Below are 18,206 nucleotides of genomic sequence, written 5' to 3'. Positions count from 1 at the left end.
CTGACAGATCTACAAATAAAGTGTATAATAAAGATTAGAACCCAAAAAATCGATCCGATTTTTCGCTGTTTGGATCCATTTTTGTCAGCGAAATCGTATTCTCCTTCAGATTTTGCACGATACTTATAATTTCTACTGTATCTGGCTTTCCCAAATGAACCATTTTCAGGCCATTCATCTCGGTACACGGTAGTTTAATGATGTCGAATAGTTTGTCGGCTTCGTCAAAGTGGAAGAAGCGCAAGTGGAAGTTTTTGCATTTCGGGGTGTTGAGGAATGTCTGGAAGAGGAAAATTTTCAGTTTTGATATATGAGTCGTGTAGAACAAGTCTCGGACTATATTTTTGTAGTTGACAACTTTTAGATAGCTCCGCCCACTTTTGAGATATACGCCTTTAAAGATCGGCAGGACTGGAGAGGGGAGAGAGAGAGACGCAGAGAAGCTAGAGCGTCTGGCTTCTCTGCGTTTCCACTTAGGCATGTTTATTATCGTTGAAAGCGCCTTGAAAATCTGATTTTATAAATAATAACTTCAAAATGTAAAAGCTGAAATTGTAAGAGTTATAGTAGTTTAAAGTTTGAAAAAAAATTTGTAAAGTTTTTTTTCAAAAACTGTTAAAGTTCAAACATTTCCCATAATGTCATTTTGCATTTTACAAATTAACAATTTATATCATTCTGTAGAACAAGTCTCGGGCTCCATTTTTGTAGTTGACAATTTTTTGATAGCTCCGCCCATTTTTAAGATACGAGCTTTTGAAGATGCTACAGTACCTCAATAACCTTGACCACATCATTCACACCAACTTTATCGAACGTCATGGAAACTTTCTCGAAATTTCCAAGATCTGGAACTCCTTCGGTCACCACAAACGTCTTGATGTGTAATTCATCCAAATTATTCCACACCGGTAACTTCTCCAATTCCCCCGCCTTCATTCCAAAATCCTCCATATCTCCAAAGTAGGAAATCGTCAATTTTTTCAAAGTGAGCGGGTGAATGCATTCCAGCAGCTTGACATGATGCTCGGGTGCCTTGATGTCAAGCTCCAGGGCTCGCACAGCAATCGGAGCAGCCAATTTTTTCTCCATGAGCTCCACAAACTGTTGATTGACATCTCCATGCAACATGATGCTCAGGGAGTCCACGGTGACATGCGGGTGGCTCAGAACCTTCTCGAAATCCGATAAAAACGCATTAAATGGGTTTTGATCGTTGAGAATCTGCTGGCTGACAGTCTCATTACTCTCATCGCTCATCTCACGTGGGTCATAGGAGATAAGTTTGACGTCACAGTTATTGCCTCGTTTGAAGTACCGTACACAGCCACCGTGACCTGATGGGGAGTAGGTTACTGTCACTATTTTGTGGCCACCGGTGATACACATATTGGAGAAGTTGAATGGAGTCAAGGGGTCCGTGGGGATGGAGTTGTGGTGTCCATGAGAGAAGCTGGAATTTATATTTTTAGTTTGGAAGGCTACAGTAACCCAGAATGACATCTACAGTATCCCAGTATGCTATCTACAGTATCCTAATTGCTACAGTAACCCAAAACAACTTACAACTCCTCGAATCTCAACGCTCCGGGTTCCAATTCGCTTTCATATTTTTCACAGTTTTTTGAAGGTTTTGGAAAGAAACAGGAGAACATTGCCATACTGACGACGGCAGAAAGGAGAAATGAAAAATGGAAAAGGGGCGATGGATGGAAAACCGTTTAGCCTTGACCCGTGTCAAAGAACGGGGGAGAACTTTCGGCGCGGCGCCCACCCCGAAGAAGATGTAAACAAGTTGCGTAGGTATGTTCCGTCGAAAGTATGAAATTGGGAAATCGAAGGGTCGTTGAATCATTTGGTTGAGATAACAGTCATTTTGGGATACTGTAACATTTATATATATTTCTCAGATAGACAACTCTCCTATTTGTGCTCATAACTCCGCCTAAAATGCTCCAATCAGTCCGAAATCGGTACCAATCGGAAGCTCATAAAATTTTCTACCAGAGTCCATTTTGTGATTTTCTGAAAAAAATTTCCAATAACGATAATAACCGTGTTTGTTCTATAAGCCATTAATTATTAAAATAATGGAATGTCTGTCTGTGTCTCTAGAAAACGCTGTCCAATGGGATACTGTAGATATCATTCTGGGATACTGTAGATATCATTCTGGGGATACTGTAGATATCATTCTGAGATACTGTAGATGGGATAGTGTAGATATCATTCTAGGATACTGTAGATATCATTGTGGGATACTGTAGAATTTTAATTTTCCAATTGGGCCGGGCAATTATCGGCTCATCTCCAGAAGGGGGATTACATAACCCAATCCACCTGGTGTCCAATTCCGTCTCTTTTTTTTGAATGCTACCCGCCAGATGGGTACCTCAAGGCTAATCCCTGTTCAAAAAATTGGTCTATGAAATGATTTTTGAGTTTTCCAAACTTTAAATTCGAATTTTATGCTCAAAAAATTAAATTTTGACCCGAAAATCTTAAATTTTAAGGTTTTTCTATGCTAAAACTGCCTGGAAATCGGTATTTTTATCCTGAAATTCAAATTTTTCCCACCGTACCCCTAATTGTAAGCTCCATGCGCGGAACAGACAGTTAGACGCTCGGAGACAGAGTCTGGCGTGCCGAGGACGCGTTTGGTAAGGCTATTCAAAATGGGATACTGTAGCTTTCCAAATTCTTGCAAGTTGTTTACCCTTTCGGAACGACAAAAAAATGTGAACCGGTTCCCAATTTTCTCCGCCGCCGCCGCCGTTCTTATCTCCGATTCTTGGCATGTCTAGGCATGGGTCAAGGTTTTCTATCTTTTTTGTTGCCATTTTTCATGTATCTTTTCACTTCTATCTTCAACAATTTATGAGACATTCATAGGTTTTGACAGTCCAGGGACAATTTACACGGGAAAAATGGGGAAAAAAATAAAACTGTTCCATCTAATATTATACATTAACACCAGGAGTGGAATCCCGAGAATTGGAGTCGTGACTCGGATGGATCTGTCTTCTAGAGACACAACTACAATTACAGACAAATAATTGCTTAGAAGTTAATAATGTCTGAAGGTTATGTCGGTTACAGCCAAGATATGAGATTTGGATGACTAGTGGCATGAGGATGGCGTCGGTTAGTTTGCAGAGCATGACGGTCTGCAATATTAGGATCACAGGACGTTTCAGAACTCAGACACTTTGGAACTTGGACAATTCGATACTTTTGATTTTAAAACGTCCCGGAGTCAAGACGTTTTAAAACTGAGACATTTCAAAACTAAACTTGATAAAATGAGGATTTGCTTGTTTAGTTTCATGTGACTGGTTTCAAAATGGCTGCTGTCAAACAGAGTTGAGCGGAATTCCGCCTTCCGCCTTCCGCCTTCCGCTTTCCGCCCAAAAAATGTTTATTCCGCTTTCCGCCTTCCGCCTTCCGCCATTTCAAAAACCGCATTCCGCTCAACTCTGTCCCAGATGCGATCCGCCTTCTGCAGGACGTTTGGAAACCAGGACACTTCGAAACCGAGACATTTCAAAACGTCCCAAATCTAAATAAGCAAAAAGACTCACAGTTTCAACTTTAAAATCCACCGAAAAAAAGATGATTGGTATATAGATCTGAAAATATGATACATTGGTGGTACAAACCGTCCCCCTGTTTGAAAAAAAGTAAAAACGCACACATTTCTCCACCGCAATAACCACTAACTGCAACAGAACATATCTTTGAGGTTGGCTGAGTTGAGCGGATGACAGGTGCATTAGTTTTTTCAGACTTATCACCACAGGCACGTATAATGCAGCGGAAATGAGTAGAATGACGTTAAGACTGATATAGAAACCCTGAAAGTTGATATTTAACAAAAAATACACCTGTAGTTAAAAAAACCTTTTTTTGAATTACAAAGTTTTAAAACTACTGTAACTCCCACAATTACAGCTTTTACATTTTGAAATCACTATTTTCAAAATCAGTATCTCAAAGCGCTTCTAACGATTATAAACATGTCTAGGTGGAGACGCAGAGAAGCCAGACGCTCTAGCCTCTCTGCGTCTCTCCCTCTCACTCTCTCGTCCAGCTTATCTTCAAAAGGCCGTATCTCAAAAGTGGGCGGAGCTATCAAAAAATAGTCAACTACAAAAATGTAGCCCGAGACCTGTTCTATACAATGATATAAATTTTAAAACAAAAAATTATAACCGCAAAAAAATAAATCTTCCCATGATCACTCTGAAAAAATATCACTCCAGCTTCGAATAGAAAGAATCCATAGGACATCTTTATAATCCAAGACATAGTATTTTCAGATACCGATACATATTTCGTACTGCCAGAAAAAAAATATAGAAAAAACCGTTGAATTGCGAGTAAAGATAACAAAAACTGGTTGACTTCACTAACAATTTGAAGGATTGCAAGGGTGAGAAAGAGAAAAGCAACTTCGATACCGGCAGTCCACGAATAAGGGTCTGCTTCAATAAACATTGCATAAAACATTATGGATACTAGCACAAAAAACATGAAATAAATGAAAATAATCATTTTATAAAAATGGTTGACTATCGGGAACACTGCTGTAGCCTTGTCACGTTCTCTGTTCAGTTTAAAGACGTATAGGAAGAATGGAAAGACTGAAATATCTAAAATTGTGTAGACGGTTGTTATAATGTAAAATAATGTAGAAGTTTGGGCGGTAATAAGAGTGGTAGTATTCTCGAAAGTAAAGGAAGACAAGAAAGTGAAATCCATGGGGAAATATTGGAATGGGAAGGAGGAAATCTCAGGATTAATCAATTTTTTTGCACCTGTCTCGAAGAATGCTAAATGAAATCAGGGTGATAAACTTTTGGTTTCCTTTAAAACAGGTGCTATAGAATTTTGGGGCCGTGACGAGAATTTCCACGGCCCGAAGGCCCGGCTGGAAAAATTTGAACTGAAATTTTGAATTTTTTTGACTTTTTTCCCAAAAATGTCGAATTTTGGACTACACGTCAGAATTCAATCAACAGCTAGTTATGCATCAAAAAATTGAAATTTTTAGTTAAAATTTTTTTTTTTCAAAAAATTCGATAAAAAACTCTTTTTTTTTCGACCTAAAGTTTAAATCACTTTTTGCTCCAATTTTAATTTTTTTCCAAAAAATCTGTTTTCTGACTGAAAATGCAAAATGTCAAATTTCCAGATAGTTTCTCAAATTTTTCTGCTCAAAATCACGGAAAATCCAGTTTTTCCAGTACAAATTCGAATTTTATGTTTAAAAATGAAGTGAAGCCAAATTTTGAGACGAAAATCTTAACTTTTACGGTTTTTCTATGCTAAAACTGCCTGGAAATCGGTATTTTTTTCCTGAAATTCAAATTTTATTTTATTTTTTCCCACCGTACCCCTAATTGTAAGCGCCATGGGTGAAACAGACAGTTAGACGCTCGGAGACAGAGTCTGGCGTGCCGAGGACGCGTCTGGTAAGGAAATTCAAAATGAATTATGAGATACTGCAGATTTCATTCTGGGATACTGTAGATATCATTCTGGGTTACTGTAGATATCATTCTGGGTTACTGTAGATATCATTATGGGGATACTGTAGATATCATTCTGGGGATACTGTAAATATCATTCTGGGGATACTGTAGATATCATTCTGGGATACTGTCGATATCATTCTGGGTGACTGTAAATATCATTCTGGGATACTGTAGATATCATTCGGGGGATACTGTAGACATTATTCTGGGATACTGTAGATATCATTCTGGGATACTGTAGAGTTCCAAATTCTTGCAAGTTGTTTACCCTTTCGGAACGACAAAAAATTGTGAACCGGTTCCCAATTTTTTCCGCCGCCGCCGTTCTTATCTCCGATTATTCCCGGTGGCATGTCTAGGCATGGGTCAAGGCTTTCTATCTTCTTTTCTTTTTTGTTGCCATTTTTCATGTATCTTTTCACTTATATCTTCACGAATTTATGAGACATTTATAGGTCTTGACAGTCCAGGGACGATTTACAATTCGCCTTTTTTTGAAAAGTATAGGAAACTTATATGTTTCCAGCAGCCGAGGGACCAGTAGAATTACGAAAACTGGAGTCATGTCTCAGGTGGATCAGTCTAGAATCACGGCACACTACTCCTCTACGCCTCGACGCGCTAAAGTCGCGCCAGACACAGTCACACCACTCCGTGTCTGGAATGTACTGTAGCATTCTGGGATACTGTAGATATCATTATGGAATAATGTTCCCTTTTCCCTAATTACCTGATTACACTTCTCGTTTTTTTTTCGATGCCAGTACTCGTAAATTTGAACGATGATTCCCTCCCCAAAGATGGCGTGATGATAAGTGTCCGGTAGATAAGGAAAGAAATGAAACCAGAGAGCGAGAGAGTGTGTGTAGAGTGAGAGACGCAGAAGTTGTTTACCATTAATTTTAATTTTTCGGGGAGAAACAGTTTTCGAGACATCACACTCCTCTTGGTATTGGCAAATCGGGAACTGAAAATGCCATTTTTTGGAAAAGATGTGTCTGTCTGTGTGTCGGGATGTCCGGATGTCCATATGTGCGTCCGTAGGTCCAGATGTCCATCATGTCTTTTAGGACCGTCTTAGTGTGTGTATTCCGATGTCTGTCTGTCTGTCCGGATGTCCATCTGTGCACCTGTGTGTCTGTCTGTCCAGATGTCTCCGGAATCCGTTCTAATTTTACTGCCCCGCCTCTTCCGTCAATGTTGTTACTTCTTTTTCCTTTATATTTCAACTTTTTTTCTTCATTTTCTTTATTTTTGTTGGTTCAGAATGCCATCAATATTCTCCTGTCTCTTCCCACAACTTGTCAGACCCAAAGCCCCCAAATACGACACGAATCTGATGGATATGCCGGCGGATTGTATGAATATCATATTGGGACACACGTGGTTTGAGGATATGTGAGTTGGGTTACGGTACTCGAGGAATGACTACAGTAATCTAGGAATGGCTACAGTAATCTAGGAATATCTACAGTACTCTAGGAATGGCTACAGTAATCCAGGAATGGCTACAGTAATCTAAGGATCCTAAAGCATCCAAAACTGATTCAGTAATCTAGGAATGGCTACAGTAATCTAGGAATGACTACAGTAATCTAGGAGGGCTACAATCATCCAGAAATGGCTACAGTAATCTAAGGATCCTGCAGCATCCAAGACTGATTCAGTAATCTAGGAATGACTACAGTAACCTAGGAATGGCTACAGTAATCTAGGAATATCTACAGTACTCTAGGAATGCTACAGTATCCAAGACGAATACAGTACTTTTGGAATCCTACAGCAATGTAAGAATGGCTCCATTAATCTAGGAATGACTACAGTAGTTCAAGAATGGTTCAGTAATGTAAGAATGCTACAGTACCCTAGAAATGCTACAGTAATCTAGGAATTCTACAGTATTCAAGACGGATACAGTAGTTCAGGAATGGCTACAGTAATCTAGGAATGCTACAGTAACCTAGAAATCCCGTAGTATCCTAGAACGCTAAAGTAATCTAAGGATGTTACAGTACCCCAGAGCTGTACGGAATTCCGTTGTTCCGACTTTTTCCAACTTATCCTACAGTAACCATATTCCAGCCATACCCTTCGTCAAGTCTGCCACTCCCTCCGCACCCACATCGACGCCACAAATCCCCATCCGGATGTCCAATTCCTGGATTTCAGCGTCCAAATCACCGCGACGCGTGTCCTCCTGAATTACATGGCAGAAAAGAGAATGGGCGATATCAAATATGAAATGAAAGGGGATGATTGTGAAGTTACCCAAGGATTACTGTACCTGGTCGGCAGGAAAAGAAGGGAGCGGAAAGTTAGAAAATTGGTAGAAAATCAAAATTACCTGAATGTCTTCTACAATGACTTCGAGCGACTTCTGAAATACCACAACCAAGGAGTTCTAGGCACTCTAACCCTTCATATAGCTCCAGGGATCTCCCCTGACATTGCTCAAGTCATGATGAGAGTCCTGGCAGCAAAGCCCCGCCCACTTCAAGTACGAGACATCGATATCTATACGGAGGCGCCTGAAGAGTTCCTTCCGGTGCTCTCACTACTGGATCCGAGAGAGGTGGAGAGTCTGACGATCAAATCTCGGGAATCTGAGGAGAAGAGGATTCTAAAGTTGAATCTGGAGAAGTGGACAAAGCTGGGACACTTGGATATCGACCCGTGGATTGTTGATGTCCCACCGATGAGTAGTTTCAGAACGTTGTGGGCGGCTACTCTACATTTTGAGACACTTAGTGGGGAGCAGATGGCAGAGGTAGTGGAGGTAAGACTATTAAATGGTTATAAAGTGTCGCTGGTTTTAAAACGGGGCTGGTTTTTGGTTCACTTTGAAATCTGTGACATTCGAGAACCGGAAGCAAGGCTCTTACAGCTCTCCCTTGGTTTTGAAGCGTCCGGTTCTAGAATCTCATAGTTTTGAACTGTCTTGGTTTTGAACCGTCCGTTTTAGAGCAGTTTGAAACCAAGACACTTTGAAACTATGAAATTCTAGAACCGGAGGTTTTGAAATCACAAAGATAATGTTCGGTTTCAAAGCCAGGCTCAATTTCTGTGGTTTTGAAACGTCCTGGTTACAGATTGTCACCAAAACCAGACGTTTTGAAACCAAGACTTCTGGAAACCAGGACATTCTAGAACCGGACGTTTTATAACTATTAAAACATGGGTACTAGCTTTCGAAGTTTAAACATGTTTCCATGGTTTCAAAGCGTCTAGTTTTAAACTTTTTTAAAGGGCTCGGTTTCAAAACGTCCTGGTTTTTGACTATCCTAAAACGAAAGTTACAAAAACAAGTCTTTTGAAACTTGGACGCTTAAAAACCCGGCGTTTTAAAACCGTAGAAACAAGTCAAGGTTTCAAATTCATAGTTTCGAAAATCCTGGTTTTAGACTGTCCTTGAACGGACGGTTCACTTTGAAACTGTGACATTCTAGAACCGGACGCTTCGAAACCACAATCATAGGGCTCAGTTTCTGTGGTTTTGAAACGTCCGGTTTCAAATTGTCTTATTTTCCAATTATGTTGATTCTGTCTAACACGGACGACTCAAAACCAAGACACTTCAAAACGATGACAACCTAGAACCGGACATTCCGAAACCATGGAAGCAAAGTTTTTGGAGTACAAAAACATTTTTATGGTTTTGAAGTGTCCGGTTTTAAAACGTCCTAGTTTCAGATTGTCCTAAATAAAAGTTAATTGTCCTACATAAAAGTTACGATAACAGAACGTTTTTTTTAGACTGTCCTAAAACGGACGGTTCAAAACCAAAACACTTTGAAACTGTGACATTCTAGAACCAGACGTTTTGAAACCACAATAATATAAATCTGTTCCATAGCCAAACTCAGTTTCTGTGGTATTGAAATGTATTGGTTTCAGATTGCCCAAAAATGGAAGTTTCCAAACCAAGACGTTTCAAAACCAAGACACTTCAAAACTATGACATTCTAGAACCGGACATTTCGAAACCATTGAAGCATATCTCTTGGAGTACAAAAATGTTTTTATGGTTTCCAAACGTCCCGGTTGCTAAACGTTTCCCACTAAGTTCCCCTCTTCCAGATCATCCGAAACAAACATCGTTGCCGCCACTTAGACTTCACCTTCCGAACCTTCGAGAATCTGGAAGCGTTCCTCTATTCCCTCAAAACACGCTTCTGGCTCGGTCGTGACGGAGAAGTGGAGTGTTTCATGGAGTTTCCGAAGGGACAGATTACTGTAGACAAGGGAAAAAACCGTATTCAACTGAAACAAGAGGTCTGGGACTTCAAGATAACCGGGGATGACGATGTGATCGATTGGGATGAGATTTACAGGAATTTGCCGGAGGAAGAAAGAAAATATATAAGAAAATAGTTTATACTACATATTTATGTATTTTGGGATTGGTGGTTGTCTAAATCAAAAAGTTTAAAAATCAATTTTTTTTAAACTTTTATTGTCAGCGATAAAAATAGAAAATGTCGGTATCAAACTTGAAATATTTCCAATTTCTACAACACATCTGCATAGCCAACATAATCTTTGTTTGAATATGATGTAATTCACGCGGCCCGGATCTGAAAGTATTGTTGTTGTTTATTTATTTCTAAAATTTACAGTAAGGTGCAGTAATATATCCAATTTGGCCTCTTTCAGTTGAAAATGACCAAAGGGTGTTACGGTATCACTGATAGTCCCACAAAGTGCATTTTGTATACACCATACAGGACAAAGGTAGACCTTTATTTTTGTAGTTGACAACTTTTTTGCACGGACGCTCCCTAGAGATTTACATATTGACTAAGTAATTTTTCCCTCAAATTGTCATTTTTGAGTTTTTGAGCTTTCATTACCATAACTCTCTAGGGAGTGTCCGTACCAAAAAGTTGTCAACTACAAAAATGAAGTTCTACCTTTGTTCTGTATGATCCATATAAATTTTACTTTGTGGGACAATCAGTGATGCCGTAACACTCCTAGTCATTTTCAACTGAAAACGGCTAAATCGTACAGTACTAAAGAATGCGACACTTGCATTTTTAGTTGAAAATGGTCAACTTTGAGAGTCTGGCACGGCCTCCCTGATAGTCTCACAATATTTATTATTTATGGAGTGTATAGATCACAAAAAGAGCTTCATTTTTGTAGTTGACAACTTTCTTGTACGGGCACATCCTAAGAAGTTACAGGCAGTCTATGTATACAACTCAAAAATTTCACCTTTTAGCTCTGAAAAACGGCTACAATTGCGAGAAATTTCTTTGACGACTGATAACTTCTTAGAATGTGCCCGTACAAAAAAGTTGTTCACTACAAAAATGAAGCTCTATTTGTGATTTATACTCTCCATAAACAATCAATATTGTGAGACTATCAGGGAGGCCGTGTCACAATCACAAAGTTGATCATTTTCAAATAAAAACTGCAAGTTTCGCATTCCAGTACTGTATATCCTACTCCAAGGTACTGTACATGTCTAAATATTTGATAACCTATTTATAAGCATTTTCTAAAATAAGGCTTACCTGGATTCAACTTTTATTTAATTTGAGTAGCGATTCACTAAGTTCGTCTCGTTCCAGGTAGAGTTCTAGTGATTGTAAAAAAAATGACGTGCTTTTCACAGTTGTGTTTTTTGTCGTCTTGGTTTTCAACTGAAAAAGCAATAATTGTATATATAAGACACTGTCTGCGTGGTTGATGCCCATAGCCCACAGCCATGTTTTACATCGGTCGGAGAACGGAGGCTGGCGTGCCGTGGGCGCGTTCATTGAGGATATGTCTTTTTGCAACTGCCCTCTAATGAGAGTCATCAAAAGGGTGTCTTTTTTATGATGGTTGTAATGAGATATGAATATTGATAAGATGGTTTTCGAAACGCCGTTCTGGAGCCAAAAAAATCGATAAAGTGTTCGAAAAACTTTTCGACAAAAGGTTCCACTCACTTTCTTCTTTTCAAATTAAAAAAAAAACATAAATACTCATCATTCCATCCAATTAACCAATTAACCAAAAAATCCTTCAAATTCTCAAAAAATCAAAAGTGAGACCACCCATTCAGTAGGGAGTCGAAGCGGTCGCGTTACCTGAAAATAAAATTGATCGATTATCGATTGATTTCTGTCAAAAAAACCAAACAGCAAGAAAAATCACAAGAAATAGGCCTAAAATTGGATAAAACAAGAAATCTATGACGAGAGTGAGGGGGGGGGGGGGGAGAGTGGAGACGCAGGACGTCAGAGAGATTATTCAAATGCTCTCTGCGTCTTCATGTATGAATGATCTCTAACTTTTTTGGTTAGTCTGGCGTGCTTTAGGCGCGTTTGGGTAGTGAAGAGGAAGCTGCTACCTCCTTCCTTTCTTCAGTAAGCCTCAGAAGACAAGTCTGGCGTGCCGTTGGCGCGTTTTTCTGGCAGCGGAGAGTCACGAGCTGCCCTACCTTTGTTTGCTAATTTCTGTGCATGAAACGTCTGGCGCGCCTTCGACGCTTTTTTCATTTGTATGTGGAAGGCGGAAGATCGAAAATAGGCAGAGGAAATTGAGTAATATTTTATTGAAAAATGTGGGACGTTTCGAAACCGAGACGCTTTGAAACTTGTGAGATGTTTGTTGGGAACAAAATTTATTAATTAATATACAACTGGGAAGTGCACTTTATAAATGTCTAAGGAAGTTTCACGATCCATGGTGAAGATCAGTGATGTCCCTGTTGTATAGAGAAGTTGTCCGGTAGGGGAGGGTGTTCTTTCTTGAATGGAAGGCGAACGAAGTATCCTTCATCTCTCTACATCTTCAAAGAATTGGAGGGTTTTCTTGTCCCTTTCGGATTGTTCTTCTTTGAGTGATCCTGAGAACTCGTGTGGTCTCTTCATCAATGTGTCTCTCATCTGCTCGTCCTCTGTTTCCCTCTCTGAGGATCTGAATTGAGAGCCATGACGATGACTTTGTCCTGTTCGAACTTTATGAGTTGTCCTTGGAGGTAATGGATCCCATTGTTGCGAATCCATCTTTGGTCTCGATAAGGCCAATTCCAGATGGCATGAGTTGTCCGGTGACGATTTCCGTCCAGTGGTCGGTTCCGAGGATCAACTACAAAACTGATGTGCTATTTTTGCTCTGTTCAGCCTATACAAAGTTAAATTCACCGGACAATCAGATGACACTGAAATTCACTGTCAAAGTTTGTCTAAAAACCGCCATTTTTGTCTGAAAAACGCGGTTTTTAACATGAAAATCTAGAAATTTTGTCTGAAAATTGTGTTTTTTTCTAAATTTTTAAGCGAAAATAACATGAATACTCACCATTCCATCCAATTAACCAATTAACCAAAAAATCCTTCAAATTCTCAAAAAATCAAAAATGAGACCACCCATTCAGTAGGGAGTCGAAGCGGTCGCGTTACCTGAAAATAAAATTGATCGATTATTGATTAATTTCAGTCAAAAAAAAGCCAAAAAACGAGAAAAATCACTAGAAATAGTCCTATAATCGGATAAAACAAGAAATACATGACGAGAGGGAGGAGGAGAGTGGAGACGCAGGACGTCAGAGAGATTATTCAAATGTTCTCTGCGTCTCTATATTATGAATGGTCTCTAACTTTCATGTGTTCAGAAGACAAATCTGGCGTGCTTTAGGCGCGTTTTTCTGGTACCGGAGAGTCGCGAGCTGTCCTACCTTCGTCCGTTCATTTCTGTGTATGAAACGTCTGGCGCGCCGTCGACGCGTTTTTCTGACAGCAGAGAGTAACGAACTGCCTTCTTCCATCCTTCGTTTGAACGTTAGAAGAAAGAGGCTGGCGCGCCGCCGGCTCGTTTTTCTGGAACTGTTCCTTTAAAACACTGAATATTCTGATTTCCTTAGAAAAAATTTGTTTGAAACGAAAAAGTCCAATTTTTGGGTTGAAAAAATTGTTTTTTACATGAAAAAAACCTCTTTTTAGGTGAAAAAACCGATTTTTTAGCTTTTGAAGGTTTATTGCAAGGTGCAAATATTTGCGTAGATATCAATTAGTGAGATCAATTATGAATAAATGATTAATTAATTAATTATTCAAAAAATAATGATGTCACGAAACAATTTGGGGGTGAGGTGCAGTCGAGATGTGTGTCGTGGTTCCATTTTGGAGTGGATTTCTGAAAAAAAAGTCTTGAATTTTCAATTGATGATTCCTACAGTATCCCAGAATGATATCTACAGTACCCCAGAATGATATGGTTGTACCGTAACACCCTCTGGGCATATTCAACTGAAAAAGGCCAAATTGTATTTCTTACTGTACGATACTGTAGGTCAGTTTAAAAAAGTAAAAAAGAGAAAAGAAAAAACTAACCAAATTCTTGACCTCAAATTCTTCTCCATTCTTGAATTCAAAGACGATGAGGAACCCATTGTGTCGGCCTGGAATTTGAAAGCTACAGTATCCCAGAATGATATCTACAGTAACCCAGAATGATATCTACAGTAACCGAGAATGATATCTACAGTAACCCTGAATTATATCTACAGTATCCCAGAATGATATCTACAGTATCCTAAAATGATATCTACAGTATCCCCAAAATGATATCTACAGTAACCCAGAATGATATCTACAGTATCCCACAATGATATGTACAGTATCCCAGAATGATATCTACAGTATCCCTGAATGATATCTACAGTATCCCAGAATGATATCTACAGTAACCCAGAAAATAAAAATTTATGATTTCAGCAAAAAGTAGTCACCTAATTTCCATTCGTACTATCAACTGTTCCTTGAATTACTCAACATCTTGTTTTTTTCTTCCAATTCAGCAACACTCATCTCAGCTTCTTCCAGCTCTTTTTTTTTCGGATCATCCACTTCCCTGATTGCCGACCAAGATACTTCTATCAATTCGGTTGAAAGAAGATTCATGGTGTCCGCCTTAAAAACAGAATAATTATTCAAAATTAGTCGACTTTTTTCAATTTCTTAATTACCTTATAGAGATCATCACTATTCAAATTGACAGCGGCCAATTTCGGATATGCCTGAAAAAATATGAGATCAAATATTTACTGACATGGACTATTTTTGACTCCGCCCCCTAAAGTACCAAAAAATTGGGACTTTTCGAAAAAAAAATATTTCGAAATTTTTTTAAATCAATTTTTTCCGATTTGCTCAAAAAATGCGCTTTATACATAATTATAGCAAATGTTATGTAGTTGTTTGAAAAAGTTATGGAAAATTTGAAAAAAAAAGGAGAAAAAAAGGTTTTTGGACCTGAAAAACTGAAAATAGACAGTCCTCAGGAATGTAATTTTAAAAAATCATTTTGTGTCACATTTTCAGTTTTTTTCAGAAATTTTCCATATTTTTCCAAAACCTACATAAAATTTGCTACAATTATGTGTAAAGCCCATTTTTTGAGCAGAATAATCAAAAAAAATTGAAGAAAAAACTCAATTTTTAAAAAACCAGGTCACGAAAACCCTTTGGAAATTCACTTTTTCTCTGCAAAACTTATTGAATAAGCAGAAAAATTTGGTACTTTAGGGTACTGTAGTAACTCACTAGCTACTTTACTTCCTCCATCTGACTTTCAAACTTTTTTAATAAATCTTCAATTCGTTTTGATTCGAGCATCTTTTTTTTCAAGTCATCTGACAGTTGAATTCTTGTTGGTTGATAGTGGATGCGCGTTGTGCGGGAGGGGCTTCCTGGAAGAAAAAAAATCATTTACAAGTTTCATGTATTACAGTATGTAGTAAAATCTATAATTTGGCCTTTTTTAGTTGAAAAATTACCAGATTGTCCCACAAAGTAAATTATGTACACACCATACAGAACAAAGGTAGACCTTTATTTTTGTAGTTGACCACTTTTTTGTACGTTCACTCCCTAGAGAGTTATGGTCATACGAGCCTAAGGGCAATTTGATGGAGAAATTACTTTGTGGATATGTAACTCTCTAGGGAGTGTCCGTACAAAAAAGTTGTCAACTACAAAAATAAAGCTCTAACTTTGTTTTGTATGATCCATATGAACTTTACTTTATGGGACAATCAGTGATACCGTAAGGTCATATTCAACTGGAAAAAGCCAAATTGTATTTAACGATACTGTAGGTCACTTTAAAAAAGTAAAAAAGAAAAAACTAACCAAATTCTTGACCTCAAATTCTTCTCCATTCTTGAATTCAAAGACGATGAGAAATCAATTGTGTCGGCCTGGAATTTGAAAGCTACAGTAACCCAGAATGATATCTACAGTATCCCAGAATGATATCTACAGTATACCAGAATGATATCTACAGTAGCCCAGAATGATATCTACAGTAGCCCAGAATGATATCTACAGTATCCCAGAATGATATCTACAGTATACCAGAATGATATCTACAGTAGCCCAGAATGATATCTACAGTATCCCAGAATCCTATCTACAGTATCCCAGAATGATTTCTACAGTATCCCATATTGATATCTACAGTATCCCATAATGATATCTACAGTATCCCATATTGATATCTATATTATCCCTGAATGATATCTACAGTATCCCAGAATGATATCTACAGTATCCCAGAATTCTATCTACAGTATCCCAGAATGATATCTACAGTATCCCAGAATCCTATCTACAGTATCCCAGAATGATATCTACAGTATCCCATAATGATATCTACAGTATCCCATATTGATATCTACAGTATCCCTGAATGATATCTACAGTATCCCAGAATTCTATCTACAGTATCCCAGAATGATATCTACAGTACCCCAAACTACAGTACCCCCACCCCCATTTTTTCAAAAACTCACCTCATAGAGCTCGAATGTATCCAATTTGAACAACCCTGAAAAAAATTTGGCAGAAAAACTATTCAAATTTTCAAAAAACTTAGTTTTGCATGGTGTTGCTTTTGGTCCAAGTCCTATTTCTGCCTCGTTTTGGTTGTACCACACTTCAGTCCGGATCTCCTGAAAAAATTGGGCATATCGTATCATGACAGTAAGCTACAGTACCCCTAGAATGCAATCTACAGTATCCCAGAATGATATGTACAGTACCCCAAACTCACCTTCCTAATCTTGCCACATTTGAACTATCGATCTTTTTCTGAAATATCTTTTAATTTCATTTTGGCAGACATCCGGACAGATAGACATCTGGACAGACAGAAAAACTAACCACTTCCTCAATTTCCAATTCTTGTTCTTCTTTAATCGATGCATCTTTTAATCGGATCGAAAATTCTGATAATTTTAAATTTGAAAAAAAAATTGAAAGCTACAGTATCCTACAGTACCCCCTGAATCCTATCTACAGTATCCCAAATTGATATCTACAGTAACCCCAGAATAAGACCTACAGTAACCCCATAATGCTACAGTATCCTACAGTATCCCCAGAATGCTTTGAGGCTATCCTACAGTACCCAGACTCACCTTCTTCTTCTTCAGGATCCAACTTCATCAAATTAAAAAAAAAAACAAAAAACAATTATAATTCTAAAAAAATCAAAAAACCAAAATTTCGACCGATACACATTCAGTCTAATTCCACTGCTATGCAATGGATAGATGTCTTCTCCTGGGGTACTGTATTTATACTCCCCAAAAAGGGGCGGAGCCTAAAAAGGGGCGGAGTCTTCTCCGGTCTCCTACACCAAACCTAATTATGCACCTAATTAGTCCATTTTTTGAATTTCTTGGAAGGAAAAACCTGGAGGATTATCTAATATGCATCTCATTGACCCATTTTTTAAACAGGGATTAGCCTAGACGTACCCATCTGGCGGGTAGAGCACCGGTATTCAAAAAAGGGGACGGAATTGGAGGCCAGGTGGATTGGGTTATGTAATCCCCTCCTGAGCCGGTAATGGTTGGCTCAATTTGGAAATTCAAATTCTACAGTATCCCAGAACGCTATCTACAGTATCCCTAGGCTATCCTAGATTTGCAAACGCGCCTCCGGCGCGCCAGACCTGTTATTTTCTCGCGTATGTTTTGTCTGCGTCTCCTCTCCCCGTCTACATTTCCACTTCTCTTATCTCCGCAACCTTCGCCTATCACATCCATGTGGGGGTATAGCTCAGTGGCAGAGCATTCGACTGCAGATCGAGAGGTCCCTGGTTCAACTCCGGGTGCCCCCTAAATACTTTTTTTTTTCTTTTTTTGATTTTTTTTGTAGTTTTTTGTAATTGTGTAACAATGTCAGAAATTGTCTCAGAGTCTCAAATTTTTTAGGGTATATAGAACAAGTCTCTGGCTACATTTTTGTAGTTGACAACTTTTTGATAGCTCCGCTCACTTTTGAGATATACGCTTTTGAAGATAGGCGGGACGAGAGAGGGAGAGACGCAGAGAAGCTAGAGCGTCTGGCTTCTCTGCGTCTCCACCTAGACATGTTTATAATCGTTAAAAGCGCCTTGAGATATTGATTCTAAAAATGATAAATTCCAATCGTTAAAACAGAAATTGTGAGATTTACAGAACCCTAAATTATCCAAAATTTTTGCAATTTTTTTGTATTTTTTTGTATGTTTTGCATGTCTGTAATAATGTCAGAAATTGTCCCAGAGCAACAAATTTTATAGGGTGTGTAGAAAAAGTTTCTGGCTGCATTTTTGTAGTTGACAACTTTTTTGTACGGGCGGTCCCTAGGGAGTTATAGCCTTCTCAAAGTTAGGTAACGC

The 18,206-nt window shown here is 38.5% G+C and overlaps 3 protein-coding genes across 3 annotated transcripts; 1 reads left to right on the top strand and 2 right to left on the bottom strand.

Annotated features, from left to right (window-relative positions):
* Positions 1 to 34: 34 nt before the first annotated feature.
* Positions 35 to 1,661, bottom strand: GCK72_021320 (uncharacterized protein; the record flags this gene model as incomplete). Its single annotated transcript, XM_003095227.2, has 3 exons — positions 35 to 280; positions 775 to 1,453; positions 1,567 to 1,661. 3 exons carry the CDS (start codon positions 1,659 to 1,661, stop codon positions 35 to 37), a joined length of 1,020 nt encoding a protein of 339 aa, XP_003095275.2.
* A 5,143-nt stretch (positions 1,662 to 6,804) lies between these two features.
* GCK72_021319 (uncharacterized protein) lies at positions 6,805 to 9,908 on the top strand (the record flags this gene model as incomplete). Its single annotated transcript, XM_003095209.2, has 3 exons — positions 6,805 to 6,935; positions 7,620 to 8,313; positions 9,615 to 9,908. 3 exons carry the CDS (start codon positions 6,805 to 6,807, stop codon positions 9,906 to 9,908), a joined length of 1,119 nt encoding a protein of 372 aa, XP_003095257.2.
* Positions 9,909 to 12,494: 2,586 nt separating this feature from the next.
* On the bottom strand, positions 12,495 to 16,984 carry GCK72_021318 (uncharacterized protein; the record flags this gene model as incomplete). The annotated part of the gene is made up of 7 exons (XM_053734184.1): positions 12,495 to 12,623; positions 13,868 to 13,935; positions 14,305 to 14,446; positions 14,503 to 14,553; positions 16,330 to 16,488; positions 16,700 to 16,764; positions 16,957 to 16,984. 7 exons carry the CDS (start codon positions 16,982 to 16,984, stop codon positions 12,495 to 12,497), a joined length of 642 nt encoding a protein of 213 aa, XP_053583097.1.
* Between the last annotated feature and the right edge of the window lie 1,222 nt (positions 16,985 to 18,206).

This window comes from Caenorhabditis remanei, chromosome V (genome assembly GCF_010183535.1).
Source record: "Caenorhabditis remanei strain PX506 chromosome V, whole genome shotgun sequence".
Classification (NCBI taxonomy): domain Eukaryota; kingdom Metazoa; phylum Nematoda; class Chromadorea; order Rhabditida; family Rhabditidae; genus Caenorhabditis; species Caenorhabditis remanei.
The sequence above is the reverse complement of the archived record's forward strand: the minus strand, read 5'-3'. Positions and strand labels throughout refer to the sequence as shown.